Source organism: Curcuma longa, chromosome 12 (assembly GCF_044706935.1).
Source record: "Curcuma longa cultivar G26 ecotype Majalengka, Jawa Barat chromosome 12, ITB_CL_G26_1.1, whole genome shotgun sequence".
Classification (NCBI taxonomy): Eukaryota; Viridiplantae; Streptophyta; class Magnoliopsida; order Zingiberales; family Zingiberaceae; genus Curcuma; species Curcuma longa.
This window is the reverse complement of record NC_133872.1, coordinates 10,770,182-10,792,629: the sequence shown is the minus strand read 5'-3', so window position 1 is coordinate 10,792,629 and position 22,448 is coordinate 10,770,182. Positions and strand designations below refer to the sequence as shown.

The 22,448-nt window shown below is 36.5% G+C and overlaps 1 protein-coding gene across 1 annotated transcript; it reads right to left on the bottom strand.

The window, feature by feature from the left end:
• Window positions 1-9,634: 9,634 nt before the first annotated feature.
• Window positions 9,635-20,811, bottom strand: LOC141843355 (putative chromo domain-containing protein LHP1). The gene is made up of 5 exons (XM_074731436.1): window positions 20,455-20,811; window positions 20,277-20,363; window positions 19,443-20,159; window positions 10,161-10,221; window positions 9,635-10,082 (listed from the first exon to the last, which is right to left on the bottom strand). Exons 1-5 carry the CDS (start codon window positions 20,736-20,738, stop codon window positions 10,035-10,037), a joined length of 1,197 nt encoding a protein of 398 aa, XP_074587537.1. The 5' UTR covers window positions 20,739-20,811; the 3' UTR covers window positions 9,635-10,034.
• Between the last annotated feature and the right edge of the window lie 1,637 nt (window positions 20,812-22,448).

Genomic DNA, 22,448 nt, shown 5'->3' with positions numbered 1-22,448 from the left:
GACTCTGACAAGCCCACACCCCTCATTTATTATCTTCATCCCTCTGACACCCACATGGGCTGCGACAAGATGGTTACTGGCAACGATGGGACATATAACTCTATTGTTCCTTCACCTCATTAATTGTGATGGGATCTCCTTTAATGATGACATGACAGGTACACTCTCATCTCTCTATAAAACGACCACTCCCTCCTTCACAGGTAGCTTTTTCTACATATACTCTTCTTTTTACGCTCAAGTTCATGACACTGTTCATCTTCTTCCTCCCGCCGTCCCTGACTTGAGCGTCGGAGTGGTCGCGCCAGGGCACCCCCTGGCCTTCCTACTGACGTTTCTTGTGGTCGCAGGCCATCTCTGAAGCTTCTGCGACTCCTCATCTACTCCGGCGAGGTCTCCGGTGATCGTGAAGCTCTCATCGTCTCCACCATCGGCCACTGTTCTTAACCATCTCCGAGGAGGTCCGGTGACACATCCCGAAGCAGGTTTCAACCGGAACACCATGTTATCATTTTACTTTTTGCCTAATATATTGTCATTGATAATTTACTCTTCACAAGGACTAATAATCAGGACATTTGAAATCTCCAACTTGTTCTTCCACCATTCCTTTTTTAGATGGAATTCATATTGACATGCAAAAACAAATCTATTTTTATAGCCGGGAAGAATCATTAAGTAAGAAATTATGTTGGCAAATTTATTTAGTTGTTCCCATTGTTAATAATTCCTTACCTTAGGTATAATATGGGGATTTCTATACCTTATGAAACCCTGAAGAATGGTTCCATCTCTATCTCACATAGCTTCGGACAAGTGGCTCGGCCCCATGATAGCATTAGCCAGCCGAACACCATGGCCACACATTAAAAAAAAATTTGATAAATTTAGAATGAATATTAATGATGAAAAATATTCGTCGTAAATTAGTAACAAATTTTATGATGAAATATATTTTTATCATAAATTTACGATAAATTTTCTGATAAAAATAAATTTATTATAGAATTAATAATATATTAAATTTGTTGCAAACTTCATTGCTAAAAATATTTTTGTCATCAAATTCATCATTAATTTGAAACGAAAATATATTTCGTCGTTAATTTGCGACGAATAAAAATTTCATCACAAATTTGATGATGAAAAATAAATTCATTGATAATTTGACAATGAAAGAATTATTCATCGTGAATACATGACAAAATATTAATTCATCGCATTTAAATTGACGATGAATCATATTTTCATTGCCAATTCAACTATGAAACTTTTTTATTGGCGATTTGATGACAAAATTAAATTTTCGTCGCTGAATTGGCGACGAAAAATATTTTTTGATACCAAATTGACGACCAAAAGTTAATTTCATCATCAAATTGGTAGACAAATTTGACGATGAATGTGGATTCGTCGTCAAAGTTAGGGCATTAACCTTAGATCCCATTTTCTCTTCTCTCTTTCTCTCCCTTTCACACAAATCTCTCCCCCGCACGCCACCATCGCCTCTCCACTGTCGGTGGAGGATCTCTCCAATGATCGAAGGCTACGATATAGATATAATATTCTCCCTCTCCCTCTCTCGTAAGATAGAGCACGGCGCTAGTGGCCTGCCACAGGCCAAGGGCTGCCAGTTGCTGGCCAGGGGCCAGAGCCCGACGACTGCTACCTATGAACCGCGGGCCATAACCCGATTGGTGCCTGCTAGATAGGGCCCGAAGGCTATTGGCTAGGGGCTGAAGGTCGTAGCTCGACGACCGCTAGCCAGGGGCCTTAGGCTATAGCCCAACGCCCTCTGGACGGGACTCGTAACGCCCGCCCTTACGTGGGCCCTTGACGGACGCTACAGTTCTACTATTCATTCATTACATTCATTCACTATCATATACGAACAACTAAAAACTAAACTTTGCAGCGGAAACATAACTACTATTTACAAACAGAAGTTCATATATGATAAAACAGAATAATAATAACATAAAAACTAACCTAGGTTGCATGGCAATTCTAGATTACAAAGTTCTAAACATGATAATTAAATTACTAAACATAATAATTAAGACATTGTTTAACATGCATATATAAAATTAATTGCATGGCCGAGGCTTGGTCAAGTCACCACCACACACATCTTCTCAGCCCTGTCCTGCTGCCTCCCATTGCTTAGTACCTGTTAACTGGATCTGCAATATAAGGAAAGTATCTATAAGCATAAAGCTTAGTAAGTTCCTTTCCTACTCACAAAATCCAATCGTACATAACATCATAACATTAAAGCATAAAAGCATATCAACATTTCTTAAACATGCATAGTCAATCATTGATTATTCACATTGTATCATAAACATGAAAATCATTTCCTTTTTGAAAATAGGTAAACATAATCATCATCATTTTGGGGATCCCTGGCTTGTACCCATTCATTTCTTTTGCGCGCATACATACCAAGTAGTACGAGGTAGCTAATCCCGACTACACGGTTACTAGGTCTTCTCAAATGTCCTTCGACCTAGGGGCAACTTTTGGAGCCCATCCCTTGGATCCCTTTCGGGTTCCGGTACAAGCCATTCATTTAAAGTAAAATACTTTTATAAATTTCCTTTTCATTTTCACGTGAATGTTCCTTAACCTTTTACTTTCATACATGGTGAACATCCACGTGGCATTACATACATACATTTGACATAAGGTATTATAAAATCCTATGTCTAGCAACATTAACCCTAACTCCTTAGAACTAGAGTCTTCTTAGGGTTCTTAACACCAATTGTTATCATTCGTTACATTCAACAGGTCAATTAAGCTCTAATTTAGGTTCTGGTGAGTTTTCTGCACATGGTAGCATAGAATTAAGCTTCATAAACTTTAACCCAACTGTAAACCGACTTAATCTATCTCTGTAATCGATCAGTAGATCGATCTAGACTTTAATCGATCAGAAAATCGATTATGTTCATTCTGTTCGTCACAGTAGCTTCTGTAATCGATCAACCGATCGATTACAGACCCGTAATCGATCGACTGATCGATTACAGAGCTTAATCGATCGGTGGATCGATCAAAACGATCGCGAAAAGTCGGGATTTCATTCCTCTTTAAAGCGTGTAATCGATCGGACGATCGATTACACTCTCTGGTAATCGACCAACCGGTCGATTACCAGAGTTTCTGTTCGGTTTAACTCGATTACAACTTCACTTAACAACATATAAATCTAAAACAGTTTAACCTTAAACATGATCGTAACTTAACTTATCACATAAAGCTTAACTTAACAGATCTAACAACAGATTGTTATCCTATCGTAACTTAACCTATCAACATATTCATTTACTGATCTAACAGATACAGATACAGATGGTTAAGAAAACAAACTGTTAAACAATATAAACTTCAGATACTACATAATCAAGAGCGTATAACGAAGATTACCAAATCTAAAACAGATTACAAACATGCACAAAACTTATCAAATCTAATTCCTTGACTTAACATGGTCACATGAACATGGTCGCAGACCATATAGTTTTACCCTAAACCTACTTTAATCATTTAAACAGAGCAACATGAAACGGAACATGAACAGAGTTCATCCTACAAACAAAACATACAAACTTTAACAATTATACTGCAGGTGAGAAGGAACTTACCTTGGTTTTGAAGTTTCTAAGGTTATACCTATACCGAGCCTTCTTCCTTAACCTTCCTAACCCTCCCTCCTTTGCAACCTGGTTGAGAGAGACACTTCGAATGCTTTCGGCGGCCAGAGAAGAAGAAGAAGAAACAGAGAAACCAAAAGGAAAAACTCGAGGAGGAGAGGGTTTATAAAGGGAAGAAGTCGGCAGTTACGATCGAGAGCCATAACTCCCCACAACTCCCACGTCCTAAACCCACTACTGCCTCTCCGTTTGGTTTAATGAAATTTCATAAACCCTTAGGTTTAACAAGCATTTCCCTTATGCTCTTTAACAAGAATTAACTACTATCTCTTATGGTTACTTAAGGCTTGCTACATATTGGAGGTCCAAGGGTCAATCCTTGGCACCTCCACATTTCTTTTCTTTTTCTTTCTTTTTATAGCAAAGCCTTCATGAATCACCCCATTACAAGCAACATTTTAGGCCATTCCTTTTTGCCTAAATATTCATTCCTTTTTATCATAAATAATCTATCATATATGCATAAATATCCAGAAATTATCGAAGGAAATTTCGGGTATTACATACTGTTTCATTGGATCTCATCGAGAAGGATTGTAGTTGACTCACCAAAAGATCCTTCTTGGCTCGTCTAGATTCGGTTGATCCCTCGTTCAGTTCGATGAGTTTCTCCCACAGTTCTTTGGCCGAGTTAAATGGTCCGACCTTGCTCAGTTGTTCTTTTGATAATCCACATTGCAAAGTCGTTGTGGCTTTAGCATTGGCCTGTGCCTTCTTGCACACATCTTTCGTCCAGTCTTTTGTAGGGATAGCTTTTCCCTCAGTGTCTTTGGGTGTCTCGAACCCATCTACAATGCTAAACCAATTCTCAATGTCATTCATCAAATAATACTCCATCCTACCTTTCCAGTAGGCGAAGTCGTTTCCATCGAAGTACGGTGGTCGTGCGGTGCTATAACCCTCTTGGAACGCCATATGTTGCTCCGGTTGATTGTTAGATCCTCCGAAACGTACCGGGCTCTGATACCACTTGTTAGGATCGGTTGGTTCGCTAGAGGGGGGTGAATAGCGTTTTTCGATTCTTCTTTGATTGTTTCTCTGCAAGAGTGTTAGCGGAAGCAAAATATAATAGAGAAAATAATAGATCAACGCTAACCCGGTTTGTTTACTTGGTATCCACCTCCGCAGAGGTGACTAATCCAAGGATCCACACGCACGCACACACCCGCTGCACTATGAATCTTCTCCTTCTCGAAAACCTCGAAGGCGGAGAAACCTTTACAACTCTTTCGATCTCCTCAAGAATGATATGAAATAATGTTTAAGAGGAGAGGAAGAAAGCAAAGAATCAGAGAACAACACGTTCTCAAAAGAAGCACTAAAGAATAAAAGAATGGCAGAATTCTTGAGTTGATCTCGTGCAGGCTTCTTTTATAATTCTTCAACATCAGTCGACTGCTGGCAGGGCCAGTCGACTGATGCCTTCAATCGGCAACAGAATCTCGCATTAAAGCGCATTAAATGCTTGCCAATTTTCTCCAACGTTCAAATATCAGTCGACTGTTCCAAGACCAGTCGACTGGCATCAGTCGACTCACCATACACCAGTCGACTGCCCAGTCGACTCCTGTCTTCCTCTGGCTCGACTGATTTTTCTGTGTGCGTCTGATTTATGAGCAGTCGACTGCTGGCAGGGCCAGTCGACTGGTGAAGCTGAAAAATCCCATTTCAGCTTCTCTTGACCTAGACCTCGGCCTTCAAACACCTCCCATAGCCTCGTGCCTTCCCTGGATGCTCCATCATCCTCGCACTAGCCTGAGATGCTTCCATCAGCTTCGTCATGTCAAGTCCTTGCCAAGACTACCCACTTGGACTTTTCCTTGCCAAGACTACCCACTTGGACTTTTCCTTGCCAAGACCTCCCACTTGGACTTTTCCTTGCCAAGACTTCCCACTTGGACTTTTCCTTGCCAAGACTTCCCACTTGGACTTTTCCTTTGCCAAGACCTTGGACTTTCCTTGGACTTTTTCCTCTTTGCCAAGACTTCCCACTTGGACTTTCCTTTGCCAAGACCACGCTTGGACTTTCCTGCAAACTTGCATCACACATGTTAGATCACAAGTATTGCCTAACTTTAAACATGGTTTAGCCAAACATTGAAACTCAATGCACTTGGGGCAAAGATTGCACCAACACAAAACCAAAATGCGCAAGCAGAAAGATTACAATTGCAACTATTAAATCACAGAGAAAGCCAACAACCGTGTATAAAGAAATCCATATGAGATATAAAACCACACAACGGAAGACCGCGATAAGAACCACACCAATGCATATAACCTGTCTACAACCATATCGAATGTAACAATTGTTAAGACAACCTTATCGAACTACTACTAAAAGGAATAAATCTAAATCTACCAATTCTTCTGATGTGAGATGGCACAGCTGGCAGATCCCTGGCATCATCTGTAAGCTTCTACCTGGTACTTGGGAAGACAGAAAAATTCCAGGGTCCAAAGGCGTGAGTACAAAACTCAATGGGTAATAGAGACAGATAGTGCATGAAGAGATAAATAAAGATAACAAGGATACATACCAAAGTTCAGCAAGATATCATAAATAACTCTGCAGGTAGTAAGCACTAGAATAGTCTCATGTAATGCACCATATGAATGACATGTTAAACAAAATGCAAATAACATGATCTTCTGTGTGACATCATACACCATGTTATCTACAATATAAATTAAGTGGACAACTGCATTAACATATAATGCAAACATTTGATCAAAGTGATTCTCATTTCAATATTATAGCAAAATAGATGTTTATACAAAAAGCTAGGCTTATAGTATACATCCCAACACTATAATCAAAAAATTATAGTTGATTCCAGAATCATTTCTGAACCCTTCAGTAGTTCCGATTGTTCGTATGTATGTTCTTTTCACACATCTTATACCCTCTTAACTTATGTGACACCTAGCCCAAGCGTAGTTCCTACGGATTCAAGTTACTCAAAATATCTATCCAAAAGAATCATCCTCTTAACGTGTTTCTACTTTGGCCAAAGACTTACAAGTAATAATCCTAACAAGTACTCATAGGGTATATGTCTTCTAATTAAAGGGGTGGTGGATCCTCTATTAGCTACTTAATCACTTTCAAACACTTCAACTTATACCCAATCATCCCGAGTTCATACCTCCGTAGAGACACTTGCTTAAGATGTCAAAGTATAAGGCTCCATGATCAAGATGACTTGAATACATCAAGTCAAAGGAAACTTACACTCGAGCTGCAATGAGATCTTCATAGACATTCATAGAACCACATGAAGTCTCATGGTAGGTCTCACGTTCGATGAACTAGTTACTCTTAACCAGTATCCATATGTTAATTCTCAACATCCTAATATTTCCAACCTATTAGGATCGGCTGCTTGATAAAAATCAAGAAGTCTTACATATGCTAATCTCACAGAATTAATGATATACAGTCTCATCGATTCATCGACTAAGAAATATTTCAATACGTACATAATTATACATATAGAGATACCTTCTAATTATGATCCACTCACAATTTCTCTCATGCTATGCATTGTATTGTGGACTTCAGTAATTGAGTTTAAGATCAAATCAAATATATAGAAAATGTACACTCAAATAGTAATTTTATTTATTCAATAAATAATATAATATCTAAGGTGATTACCCTAAACCATCTCTCAAATATAATAACAATCATAATAATAAAAGTAGCAATAAGATCTTAAATGAAAAGCAAACAAACTCATCTTGATTTAATCTGAAGTCTTGAATGTCACAACATTCCTCCTAGTGCTTCTCATATCATACTAACAGAATTTTGAGCAATTTTCAAACACTGAGAAAGAGAGTTTGATTGTGGAAGCAGATGCCTCAACTCCTCTTTTATAGAGCTCGATCGACACTCTTCTAGTCGCCTAGTAGCTCTTTTGGTCGACTGGACCTCCGCTAACTTAATTGCAAACTAGATCCTCTTTAAGCTAATTTTTGGACTTTCGATCGCTTGGAACATCCTCCGATCACCTAGAACACAGTCAAAACTCATTCGTTGACTGTCAAACTCATATTGGATAAAGTCGACTTCCGGTCGACCGAACATGTTCTGGTCACCTAGACCAACTTGGGTCCGATCGACCAAACTAAGATCCAATCACTCGAACCACTTCCCCTTGAGTCCGGGCTCTAGATGGGCTCCGATCTTTCAAGTTTTCTTCCAACTACAACCTTCAAGAAGACACATGCAACCAACATGCAAAAATCTAGTACTTGGTCTCCCTAACCTACTAGATTTACTTGTTTGGAATTCATTACTCCAAGACTTCACCTTTATCAAGTGCTTAGCTCTCAGCTGACCTATCGGGACTTCCACCGCCTAGTTCCCAACTAGGTCTTCCACTGTCTAATTCCCAACTAACTCTGCAATTGCCTAGTTCCCAACTAGGTCTTGTCGTTGCCTAATTTTCAATTAAGACTTTTCGTTACTTAGATCCCAACTAGTACTTGCTATCAACTGCTTGATTTTTCTACTAAGTCTTCCACCAACTATTAGATATCTAATCATTCTTGATCTACTTAGCCTTTTTACTCACTTCCAAAAATTCAATCACTTTTTACTTGCTTGGACTCTACACTTAACTCGATCAAAATCCGATTGCACCAACACCTTGAATGTGCTAAGCTCCCTAAGATTGATCCATGTCATCCTTCTCCTAGTCTGAGTTTACCTTAATGCAACCTCCCTAGAGTTCACCTCATGTCCGGCTTTCGGTTATCAAATGCACGAAACTTTGCGTATTTATTCCACATGTCATCCATTCTCCCCCATAACTTTCTGATTCACCGTAGAGTCCATTCGTATTAGATTTTTAGTACCTTACATGCTTCAAACTCTCCTGAGCTCGCTTCTAATGTCATCCTTTTATCCTTGCAATTCAAATTCACCTTTGTGTTAGCCCTTTGAACCTTAAAACTCAATCATGTAGAATCATATCCAACAAACTATAACTTGATCGTATCAACTTATCAAGCTTCACGAGTTTATATGTAGTATTCTAAGTCCTTACTTGATGAACATATTAAAAACACAAATAAAGGCAAGCCTCTCAGTCGATGTGGTGGCCAAGAGCATGAGCATATCATGCAAGTTAGGTGGGTTGAGCAAGGCAAGTGAATAGGTTGGACTTCGTGAGTCGAGCTATCTAATAGGGAAGACACTGCAAGCGTAATTCAAGCAAGTTGGGTGGGTTTAGTAGCACGATTACTCAATGTAATGCAAATAAGTTGCCAAAAGACTTGGGACGAGAAGAAAAGATTCATAACACAAACATAGGATAAGGATAAAAATAATTATTAATGTGGATGAACGACTTATGATTAATAAAAAATTCTACTATTTTTTTAAAATATCTAAAATATATATATATTTTTCAGTTAACCGACTAAACTTTCTATTAACCAAAATCTTACATTGCGCCAAATAGTAAACATTCAAAAATTATTTTTTTTAAAAAAAAATATTTATGCCAAACAATCAAAATTTCTATTACATTGTTTTCAATTTCATTTTGTACCAGAAAGACAACACATTTAGCGAGGTAGAGATTCACACGTTCTTAATGTTGAGTTCTTTATTCCTGATTATTCACATTAAATGCCTACAGCATCATTCAATTCAGCAAGACCACCTTAATTCGAACTGAACCACAACATAATTGACAAATAGTTTTGTTTTCCAGATCATCAAACGACTAGTCTTAGTTTAAATGAGACTTAAAATTTTGCCTTACTTGATTGAAACAAATCCAAATATTTGCTAATTACCTGATTATAACAAAAAATGGCAACAATTATTAGAGACATTGGCATCTAGACAGCTAAATAAGTCAAATTAAATAAATTAATAATATCGATGTTCCATCGACAGTTGAATAACACTACAATTATGTCCTCGCTCACATCGGCCAATGATTTGTCTGCTGTCCACTACATTTGACTATTTTTCGGATTTCGAAGTTTGTCGTATTCAGGCAGTTAAAGCTGCAAACGGCTATTGCTCAACATCATCAGCTGACAAAAACTTTTGGATCTATTGACTTCCAAAAAATTGTTGATAAACTTGTATACACAGTGATGCGTGGAAAATGTAATGACACAAACATCTCATTCTTAGTTGCCAATGTTACAACACGTACCTCGTAAGAAGTAAAAAAAACTCAAAGCAGCTTAACTGATTTTACAGAGAAAACTCTCCCGCCTACCATTAGAGAGCAAATAATTAAGGCCCATAATCTCCAGCCAATTGTTGATCTTTGTTGAAATAGCTCATTGGTTTGGGTTGTAGCGAATGTGTTGCTCGTAGAAACTGATTAACTATGGTATGAAAACTCAATTTCACTAATGCCATCAGAAAAAATTATAACAATGGAATAAATAGGCTGTGCAGCTTACCAACAATGGGTAATTAGCTTTCAGTTCTTTGTTATCAATAAGCACTTCTTTTCCATCAGACCTGTACATCAATCCATATCATAATTAACTGAGGCTAGTGCAAGTTGTCAATGCTGGAAAGAAAGATGAAGTCTCAAACTAAACTCAGCATGGCTAGAAATTTGTGTTTTTTTTTATAAATTTACTTCTTTCGTTCTTCAGATCTATGAGCTTGGTTGGTTTTTGAAAAATATAAATACATTTTGTAGGACTAGTATATAAAGAAATGATATGGGATACTATCAGCAATGCAAATCTCGACTGTCTAATGAAATGCTCTCCCTCTCCCACATGGTACAGAGATCGAATGTTTATAGCAAAACTGTTATTACAGACTCCAATGGTTTGATAGAATATGAATAAATTAGTTAGCCTCGTATTTGCATAGTCTGATTCTCTAGTATTATCTGAATGGAAGCAACCATTTATACAACCATAAAAAATTAGCATCTAAAATAACTAGGAAATTACGCTAAGTATTCCTATTCTATCTATCACCTGTATCTATTTGATCAATGCATTGAAATGGAAATGAAGGACAATCAAATACTAATAGTATGCCATTGTTACCGAGTAGACAGCTCTAGCGCTTGAGATTGCTAGGTTCAGAAGAGAGGGTGGTCAATTTATGCTAGCCACCTTTGTATATAAAAAATGTAGATAACACTAGTGTAGTCTCCATGGCAAGTGGGGCACTATACTGAAATCTATTGCTTTCATATTGTTAAGATGACATGTGCCAATTGTGGTGATCAACAATGTGAACAAGGCTCCCTTGGTGTGTGCCTTGGGTGTAGAAGAATTGGGTGTAACTAGTAAGATGATGGCATGCGTACAGTCAAGTTGGTCAATAGCCAAGGAATAAGTCAAATCCATCTGAAAGTCCTAGCTGCGAGTAGCATTACCATGAGGCAGGATCTCATGGTGTCTATAAAAGGGAATCAAAGATACCGATGGGGAGGGCAGGATTTCAGGGGGTCTATAAAAGGGAATCAAAGACACAGATGGGGAGGGCTTCTGGTGGCTTGATACAATGACTATAGTGATTCTAGAGGTTTTGAGTGATTATGCAAATGACTTGGCGCCTATCCACCATGGTCCACATCTATCTCCACCCATAATCTCCATCTCAGACTGTCCATTTATTCTTCAATCCCAAAGCCTTAAAGCCTTCTTCCCACCTTATTCCTCATTCAGCCCGTCCACCATATCCCTTTTCCAATCCAAGCTAGATGATCTCATTCGACCAAACTCACCTCAACCAAAACCCAGCTCACTTTATTTTTAAACTTCCTGTAACGCGGATCAACTAAATGCTGCAATCTTAATTCAGCTGAACTCCTCTCCCTTAGAATGCTCCAACAAAATTCACTTAACACACCAGTAAATTTGATGCTGAGCTAGCAGAAGTAGATGGCAAACATTCTCTATCTATCGTGATTTGCCCAAAGAGCACTAGTAAACTTTTACCTTTTTTCTTGATAATTACAATTATGAGTTTACTAAGGAAGGCAACTGGTAAGGCCAAATTACAATTAGATCTTGGGGCTTATTTCAAATAACCCAAGCACAAGTCTGAAAGTGGCTCTTCAACTGAAGGAATCTGTGAAGTTATTATTTCAGGAGAAAATAGAAGGCATCCAGATGTAATTTGTAAGAAATGCTCCCAATTCGAATGAGGTGCTTCTCAAGGTCTCTCAGCTGGGCTAAAGTTCTTCCTCATCGGAAGTGCTTCTACAGTTTGCTTGTTGATTCTGAATCAAGTTCTTCCTCTTTAATGTAGCCCAACCATCCTATTTACTACCTTAACCTAGATAAGGATGTTATCACTGACTGGTCGGTGTCAAATCATCTCTAATGTACATTGATAATAAGAGGCTTGTAGGCTTGTGGGACTAGGGTGATTGGGTAGGAATGACTGCATTGTTAGAAGTGAACTCTACGCTAATACAAAGCACATGGATAAAGTTATGCCTTTATACATGAGCATGGAAACTCTACGTAATGAAACTATGAATGCCATAGAGTTAATCTTGGTTATAACAATGTTTTTTTTACTACCCGAGTCTTCAAGACATTTCGAAAATCGAGAAATCACAAGACCAAATGCTATCAGAGTACAATTAGCCAATTCAGATTTGTGAAAAGAAAGATAAATAAGAAGTGGTGCTTCCAGTGCAGATGGATGAGTAACATAATTGGTCATATCAAACAGATTGAGCAATATACCCATTCTTTTACTAGCCTTGACACATAATAGGGCCATATCAATGGGTATCTATATATGCTATCTTACTCATACCACAGTGAAAGAGGGGCTTACGATGGGTTACAAGTGATATACATAACTATTAGTGCAAGGAGCACTAGTCTGTCCCCAGAGTTTAAATATTTGATAATACACCTAAGTCTGGTCAATTTGATCAAGGGTTGATCCAAATATTAATGTTTAGATGTGAGTGAAGTCTAGTCAGGTCAGTTTGACCAAAAGACTAGTGAAAAATCCTAATCAATTGGACCGAACAAGAAGTCCTAGTCGGTTAAACCGGACAAGGCAGAAAGTTCTAGTTGAAGACTAAGCAAAATTCTAATGAGTAAAGCTGGGCAAGGAAATCTTAACTGGAGGTCGGGCAAAGGAAAGTCCAAGTAGGTCAAGGGTAATAAAATATTTGGCAAGTGAGAAGTCTACCTATGGAAGTGACTTATCCTAACTGGAGGTTAGGCAAGGAAAAATCCAAATAGGATATTTGGCAAGTGGGAAGTCTACCTATGAAAGTGATTAGTCCTAACTGGAAGATAGACACGGGTAAACCAGTAGATTAGACCTACAGGATAAGGGTTTGGTAAGCCTAGTAGGTCAAACGGCCTACAGGTAGGCTTAAGTTGCTTATTTGTTCGTATGCTGATCTTACAAGGATCAGGAGCTGGAAGCAAAATGAAGGAAGCATAAGAGAAGCAAACAGAAGTTCTCCGCCTCCGAACAAAGGTCCGGAAAGGAGACTATTAGTAGACGGACGCCTTCCCGTGCATAGGCCTTGGACGTACTAACCCTGGGAGGTTAGGAACCAAGTAAATCCGTAAGTCCCCTGCTTGTTATTACTAATTCCGCTGCTAGTTTTTGTAAAGTCAAACGAACGAAAGAACGCGCTACTCACCCCCCCCCCCCTCTAGCGCGTCCACCAGTCCTACAATTGGTATCAGAGAAGGTCTGCTCTTGATTGGACTAACCGCCACAGGAGCAAGAAGGCAAAGAAGAGGGAGAGCGAGGTAAAAATTTTACACTTCGTTTTAAATTACATATAATCTATTTTAAATGCAAGGAGAGAGGATACTATAAAAACTAGTGTCTTACTCGTAAGACTCAAACGGCACCACCAACGACAAAAAAGCAACCGATGCCAAGAGCTCGGAGAAACAAAGAGCACATCATGTGCTTCAAGTGTCAGAAACGCGGACACTACAAGAATCGGTGCTCGGAGAGAAAGACGATAGAGAAGAAATCGAAAATAGGGGATGTGATTGCGATAAGTACGTTTAATTATAAAAATGCCCATAGGATTTCGCATGATAGAATTATTTTTTTAAAAAATTTAGATAATTCAGAAAATTTAATTAATAAAAATATTAATTTCACTAGTTCAAAAAATCTTAAATAGTTTGAAATTTTCAATTAAAAAATTCAAATTTAATTAATTTAAAAAATTCAGTTAATTTGAATAATTCAAATAACTCAGAAAATTTATAATTATCTAATTTGAATAATTCAAATAATTTGACCAATTTAAATAATTTAAAAATATACAAAATTCAAATTTAACAAATTTTAAAAAATCATATAAATCTGAAATTTTATTAAATAAAATGAATTAATTAATTTAAAAAATTCAAACTTAGATTTTATCAATTATGAAAACTCATCTAATTTGACTAATTCAAAATTATCCAATTTGATAAATTCAAATTTAATTAATTCAAATAGTTTAACTAATATTAATAATTTAATTAAATCTGAAATTTTAATTAATCAAGATATAATAAATAAGAAATTTGATCAATCTTTAACTTAATCAATTAAGATAATGGCAAATTGGATAATTTAAATTTAATTAATTTAATAAATTTAATAAATTTAAAAATTTAATAATAATAATCAACCAAACAAGATAAAATTGATAATTATCAAGATAAATTGAATAATTCAATTTTAATAAATAATTCAAAATTAAATAATTAAGATAATCCTAATAATAAATTCAAAACCTAATAAAATAAATCCTAAAATTAATAATCGAATCACGAAAAAATCAAAATTAAATCCTAAAAATTCTTATAATAAATTTTCAAAGTTTAAAAATACTAATTCAAATTTAAATACTAAAAATCTAAAATTAAATAATAAAATTAACTACAATCGTGTACCCTTTAATTATGAAATAATAAATAATTCTAAAAATTTAAAATTAAATCTAAAAATTTAAAATTAAATCTTAAAATTCAAGAAAATAATTCTATAAATTTTAACAAGTCAAATTTAAATCTTAAAAACTCAAATTTAAATTATCATCAAGTTCTATTTAATTATGGAACATAACTAAACTAAAAATTCAAAAAGAACTAATAATTGAAAAATAAATTCAAAAATAAAAATAAAAATTCAAAAAATAAATTAATAATTTAAACATAACTTAATTCAAATCAAAAATCAAATCCACAACTTAATAATTCAAACAAAAAAAATTAAAAGCCATGAATCTAATTATAATAAAATACTTATAATTATTAAACTAACTTAAAATATTACCGAATGAAATAAAATTTAAAGTGTGTCAAAATTGGTTGACACATTCGCGGGTCGATGCGAAATATATCAAATCGAGAATTTGATACATTATTAGAAATTAAAAATTATTTGCCTTGATTAAATCATGTATACTTGTCATATACATGCATATGCTTATTTATTATGCACATAAATGTCATGTCATCATGTTTAATACGTGCTTAATTTAGAATGGTTAGTTAAAGACAAATGACTGGTTGACACTTGCCCTACATAGTACCAGAGTGAGGTGAAATGATAGTACATCAGGGAGCTTAATCTAGGTAGTCAAGTGAGATAAAGAGTACATTGCTTGGTCTGTTTACCTAAATTGACCTAACTGAAACTACCTCGTCACTTCTTGGACTAATTACACCAGGGTTTTCTAAGAAGTTGATTAAGGTCATAATTTCTTCAAAAGACTTTGTCTAAGGAAGTGGTCATTGTTCCGATAACCAAGAAGGTCCCTGCCTCGCCACGTCCTAAAAGTTGATTTTTGAAATGTGGACTTAAACATAAATTTAACACAAGGTCAAACACTATTATTAATTTAATAAAGATAAAATTGATAAAACATCTCACGAAACTCGTAAGGCAACCATTGTATGTCATGTACTAAGACACTTAGAATAGGTGAGATGTTTAAATCACAAATTTTAAAAATTATTAAACTATTTTCTAAAAAATTATTTTTGAAAATTTGATCATTATTTGAAATTCATGTTTACTGTGTGTAATTATATGCTAAAATTTTCAAAACTCTATATCTGTGAAACCAACATTTAGACACAAAATATTTAGATCAACACTAAGTCTAGAATCCTAAGACACATAGGTAGAAAATCCTTATAGCTAATAAGGATGTCCTAAGTGAGTGTCTAATTGAAGGGGAGGTATATTCTTGAAAGACCTAATTCTTAAAAGACCTTTTAAAACTTATTTGAAAAAAAACTTTTGAAAATATCTTTTGAAAACTCATGTTTTAAAAAATATTTTAAAAAGTGATCTTTTGACTTGGAACAACCCCTAAGACACATAGGTAGATTGTCTTGTAGTCAACAAGGAGCCCTAAGGAAGTATCAAATTTAAGAGGTAGTCCAAATTAAAAGTTTAATTCAAATGCAAACATTTTTGAGTTGTATATCAAATGAGTTGTATATCAAATGAGAGAAATTTGCATTTGAGTCTTCTTAACAACATTCAATTATCAACTTGAGTATAAGCCCAGCAAAAGTAATGTAGTTGTTGTCGCACTAAGTAGGAAGTTAGAGCTTGGTATATTAAGCATGCGTCAACTATAAGGCATGCTTGTCGACCGCATCAAAGAAGATTACACTATAATCCTCTCGCCAAGTGTTTGTCGAAGTTGGTTAGCAAGGGGAAGAGATGACACTTTTGGGTAGATGACCTTCCACCAACCATAGTTTTCATGCCCAAGCATGACAATTTATGGAAGATAATTATCAAGGATCTAAGTGGCTTAGTTATCCAAGCATGACAAGAACCCTAGCACTCATAGTGAATTCATATTATTGGTCATAGGTGTGGAGATGACATCAAGATTTGTGCAGACACCCACCAGGGCTACTTGCATCCCTTCCCACTTTGGAGCTACCATGGAAAGCATCTCAATGGATTTCATCATGGTCATACCTAACCCAAAGCATATAGACGCATCATGATGGTTGATTGTTTCAACAAGTATAATACCCCATCAAGATGGGAGTTGATTGTTTTAACAAGTATGCACCTTTTATACCTGCCTCCTCATCAAATTTTGCACTACAAATGAAGCTACAAACTCACCTTTGATATATGGTGAAGCTTTGGCGACTTCTATGGAGCAGAGTATGTGATCACAACCCTCATTTCATCTAATGATTTTAGATGTAACTTTCTAAGTTATTAGGGATGAATCTAAATTTTTGTAAGTTTTCATTACTTAAGTTGATATGTGGCAAATTGAGCACATTAATTCTCCGACAACTTACTGTAGAATAAGGCAATAAGTAAGCCCATTTGAAAATGTGACGGGGCAACAACACATGACTCCTAATTCCATCACCTTGACTTATAAGGGGAAGATCTAGCAACCTATATGCCAAACTAATACTTCAAGGACTTATATAGATAAAGCGACTAAGAAGATGAGAAAATGGGAAGAAACAAAGAGGTGATGTAGAGTTTAAGTGGCATGGTGTTTGTAAAATTCCTACCCATCAATTCAAGTCATTGTAGAAAGTGAACAAGGTGTTAGTAAAGAGATACAAAGGTCCTTCACCATCACTAAACGTGTGGGTAAGGTGTTTTACCAATTTCAGATTCTACTAAAGCTCAAGAATCATCTAAGAATCTTGAACCCTTATCTCAAAGACCAGTAGAACCTAAGTAGAAACAAGTTCAATTGCACCAACAACCGTTGTTGCCTCCTTTGATAGACATATAGAGTGCATTGTCGCAAATAGGGTCATTTGAATGAGAGAGGTTCTAAACTACACTGAATACTTGGTGAAGTAAAAGAATATACTATATAGCAAGGCATGTTAAGAAGAAGAGGACACCTTATAGAAATTAGCCAAGCACATTAAGCGCTATAAACCTGATAATGCATTAAGGACATCATATAAACCTAAGAATGTGTTAAGGACATCATAAGCTTAAATAGGGGGAAATATTATAGCATACAAATTTCTAACCCCATAAACTTTCAAGCCCACAAATTTTCAAGCTTATGAGAGGTTTGTGTTGGTCCAAAGGTATGCACAAGTCATCAATTTTTTAGCCTACTCTCTTGGTCCATGCTCACCTACTCTCTTGATTCATGCTCTAGAATCCTCTTTAAATTTCTAGCATACATTATAGGACATTCTCATCATGGCAATATTTAGATATTTCATAAGAACTTTCTGGATAAATAATGTATATTGTTGTACCAAATTGTATATTCGTTCATTGGAGAGGAGGATGCCTATAAACATATAAAAAGCTTACTTCAATCTCTAAAAATCTCTTAAGCTCTTTTAGCTTCTCTAGTATAGCTTTCTAGCAAGTTAGGTATACTTAGCAACTCTGCAAGTGCAAGTTGTCTAAGTGTCACATGGGCGAAGTGCTAAAAACAAACTTGTGGCGCTAAGATATGAAACTATATCCTCTAGCTAGATCAGCAAACAAATGTGACTTCAAACCCCTTAAAGTTTATAGGAAGAAAAGATTGTATTTTGAATCCCTTATTGTTCCTTGCATTAAATGGGTTGGGCAATTACCTTATCAACTACCAAATTGTAGATTGGTTTTATTTGATATGACAACTGAACTCGCATCTAAATCAAGCTGAAATTTATTTCTATTTTGCACAAAGTTTATGCCCTAACGAAAAGTGTGCAAATACATTTCATACTCAAATCCTTAATTTTGCACTCAACTATTTTCTCTTATCAAAATCCATTCCAAAACTTAATCTTTTGTGCATATCACATAATTCTCCATTCATAATACTTCTTTTCCCTATGCTCACAAAATTTTGAATACTTCACATACAGTAATATGCATCCTATCAAACAATGACAAGGCAATTTGTGTGCTCAACAGCTCTATTGGAATATTTTCTCCTTGGAGGAATAGCAATGTTAGCACATTAAAGTGCTATAGTAGTATAGATGCATATCACATATGGCTCCAGACTATTATTCAATAGCCTAGATCTGCATTGATGTTGAACATAATATTAACAGAAAGTTGAACTATGTACCTAAAGAAATGCATCTAATATTGCTAATTTGGATATGCAGGCACAAATAATCGTTTGTTCAATGATTATAATCGTATGATACTATAGAATTTTACCATTTTCTGATCGACCCTGCAACCTAGGCATAACATATGCTATTTGAAGTTATAAGCCAGGCCTCCAATAGTGAAGATGATCCTGAATGTTTCAACCACCAAGGATATATTGATCGGACAATTACAATTTGAACTTAAAGTGTGTCTAGCTAGAGAATGATGGAACTAGGTTTGACACAGTTGAAGTATTCAGGTCAAATGTAATGGGTAATGCTACAATAACCATAAAAAAAAAGAAGAAGAAATCGATGTATAAGGCCAACCATTCAACCAAAAAATATATTGTGCACTTCAAGCACAAAAGAAGCATTTTTTATATTTGCTAACTTTCATTCTATGTCATTGGTAAATTAAACAGTCATATCCCCCAGTGCCATTTAAGACAAGATATCCTGAACTGAGAAACTGCAAAGATATATTGAAGGTGTTCCATTCAAACATTCATAAAGTGGACAAGCAGAAGGATATCCCGTTCAAGCCTCCTACCTTACTCTAGTAAAAAATCAAACTCATGGATCTAGAAGAGTTAACTTTTAAAAAGATTCAAAAAGGTAAAGCAATAGCTGATTGCCAAAACTCACCTAAGAGCCTTGAAAGTTATGGACACTTGTTGCACATTGTTTACCACAGAAGCATAGAAACGAACTGGCTTTAAAAGCTTTGTGATTGAAGGTAGCTTTACAGCATCATCTAACTTACTCTTGTCATCAAACTCAGTAACATGTTTAATAATAGCCTTTTCACCTTTTCCACAAGGCCCAGTTTCCCTCCTTACAGTTACAGTCTGCTGCTCATCCAGTTGACCGGTTATAGAACCCTGAGTGAACCTTCTCACAAATCCAGATTTCCTCCTCTTTGCACCAGTGGGTATATTGCCCTGCAGTACTTGAGCGCATTCCACCTTCGAAAACCCATCCAATGAACCATCCTCCTTTCCACAAGGGGGATTCACAGAAACATGACCATTTGTTGCTATCTGCTCTGCCAAATTAAGAGCCTCAAGGTTATGCCCATTATCCACTCCTTGAGCTGGCGATGCCTCAGCCTCCTCATTCCCGCTCTTCTTCTTCGACTCTCCGATTTCCTTCCCCACTACTACTTTCCTCCCAACTTGTTCGTTATTTATAGCAGCATCAGCATTTGTCACTGAATTTCCAACGTAATTTATCTGATTGGCAGATGTAAGATTAGGAATCATTTTAAATTCCTCAGTTTGGAAGCAGCGCTTCTTCTGGGCAGCGATACCATATGGTCCTCCATGTCTCCGCTTGCGTTTTCGCGAACGAGGTGACCTCGTCCTGCCCACCATAAGAAGAGCTCAACTAAGCAAACAAATGTTTGGAAAGGGAGAAGAAGCACTTCTTTAAAAAAGTATTAAGAAACGTTTTTGGGGTGGGGAAGCGAGAAATTCTCACCTTTCTTCAAATGCTTCGATGATATCGGCACAGGACTGGATGTTCTCTAAGGGCTCCCAGGTGTTGGCTGTCTCCGCCCATCCTCGCCTTCGGTCCAGGAAGAAAAGAACCATGAAACAAAAATTCGAATCCCTAGAGCGAGGAAGAGATGGAGATCAAAAAGGGTGTGGGATTTTACCACTTGATAAGGTACTGGATTTGACCCTTTCGAACTCTCTTCTTCCTGATGTCTTCAATCTCGTAGAAGCCATCCTCCAGTTTGGGGCCTTCACCTACCCCAAGTAATTCTTCCTCCCCTAACCCCTCCCCCTCTCCTTCCTCTTCCTCTTCCTCCTCCTCTTCTTTCTCCTCCTCCTCTTCTCCGGCGACGGCGCTACGCTCCCCAGCTCCGTCGCGTTCGTCTGCTGCCGCAACAGGGGCCGTCGACACCACCGTTTCAAGCTTCTTCTTTCCACCCTTCATAGGGTCGGGGGCGGTGCTGTTAGCTGAGGCGTCGGTCCGCTGTCCGCTGTCTGCTGTCTTCTGTCGGTGTCCACTCCTCGGTCTAGTCAGGTCATACTGTAATGGTAATGTGTTGATAAAAATTAAAGGGGTTAATTGCAAATATTGTAATGTAATGAGCCTGAAAAGACCTTATTTTATCCGATTCGCAGAGTCTAATAATCTAAACATGCTGAGCCAGACTACCTTCAATTTATCGAGTTCCATTGATATAATCGTATTTCAAGTGGTGAAATTCGATCAGATTATTTTAATTAGTAAAACCTTTTTTAAAATGGATATATTATCATATCTATTGGTATATTTATCAAAATAGAACAAAATTAATCAGATAATTAATATAGGAAGAAGTGTAATAAGTATGAACAAGTGGAGAACTCGAGAAATTGTAACAGAAGTTCGATAGACGTTCATGGATAAAAAAACTCAACACTCATCACGAGAAATGCGATATTTAGCATTGAATATTTCATCGCTAAATATATTTAATAATAGATTAGTGATCAAAAGATTCATAATTATTTTTCTTGATCGCTTAACACTATCAGAAAAAAAGAATTTTTCGACGGTTTAAAATTCGTTTAGCGGCGGTTTAGAACTGTCGCAAAATCATTTCCCGGCGGTTTACCAAACCGCCGCTGATACCAGTGTCGTTAAACCATTTAACGGCGGTTTTAGAGAACCGCTGGAATAACCGCCACTAAAATAGATTTCCCGGCGGTTCGAAATATTTCTCGGCGGTTGTTTTTGCGGCGGTTTGAAATATTTCCCGGCGGTTTATTTAGTGGCGGTTAGAAATGATTTTTCGGCGGTTCGAGATAATTTCCCGACGGTTCTTTTAACGGCAGTTAGAAATGATTTCCCGGCGGTTTAAAATAATTTTCCAGCGCTTCTTTTATCGGCGGTTCAAAATAATTTCCCGGCGGTTTGCTAAAACTGCCGCGAAATGGTTTCCCGACGGTTTGCTAAAACTGCCGCAAAATAATTTCCCGGCAGTTTAAACTTTGAGTGTGCAATTACAGAATTTTCAGTCTGCGATAGTTTTTATAAATAAATACAAAAATTAAATCAAAAATTGTAATAAATAAAAAATTTTACTTGCATTAATTTCTTACAAAACTAGTAAACAAATATCAATCATTACACATGGATATCAAAGATGTCAGATATCAAATACAATGAATTTAGGTTACAAAAAAACTGAAACTTTGTTTGGTTACAAAAAAATTGAGAAATCTCTCTAGCTTTCTCAGATGTCAAATCTTAGAAATAGATCCCTCTCTTTTCCTTCAACCAGGTTGCAAATTCATTGTTTTTTGAAAAGTAGTCATCTTTGGAGCGCTCTCCAAACTTGTAAAGTAGGCATGTCTGCACAAGTACAAAAAAAAAAAAAGAAGAGACAAACTAAATCTTGTCACTCATGCTAGATTCAATACTACACAAAATTATGTACATAAAAAAAAAGGCAGAATGCTTAACAGACAACACAAAGCTGGCCTAAAGTTTGATTCAATATTTCACTTAGACACACTTTATCAACCTCAATGATTTTAATGGAACCAAAAAAGAAAGTGTAAAACATCTACCTGCAGACTTGATATTAACTTGTTACAGAATAAAAAAAGGTGTTACCAGATCATATTATGTAACGCCCGCCCTTATGTGGGCCTA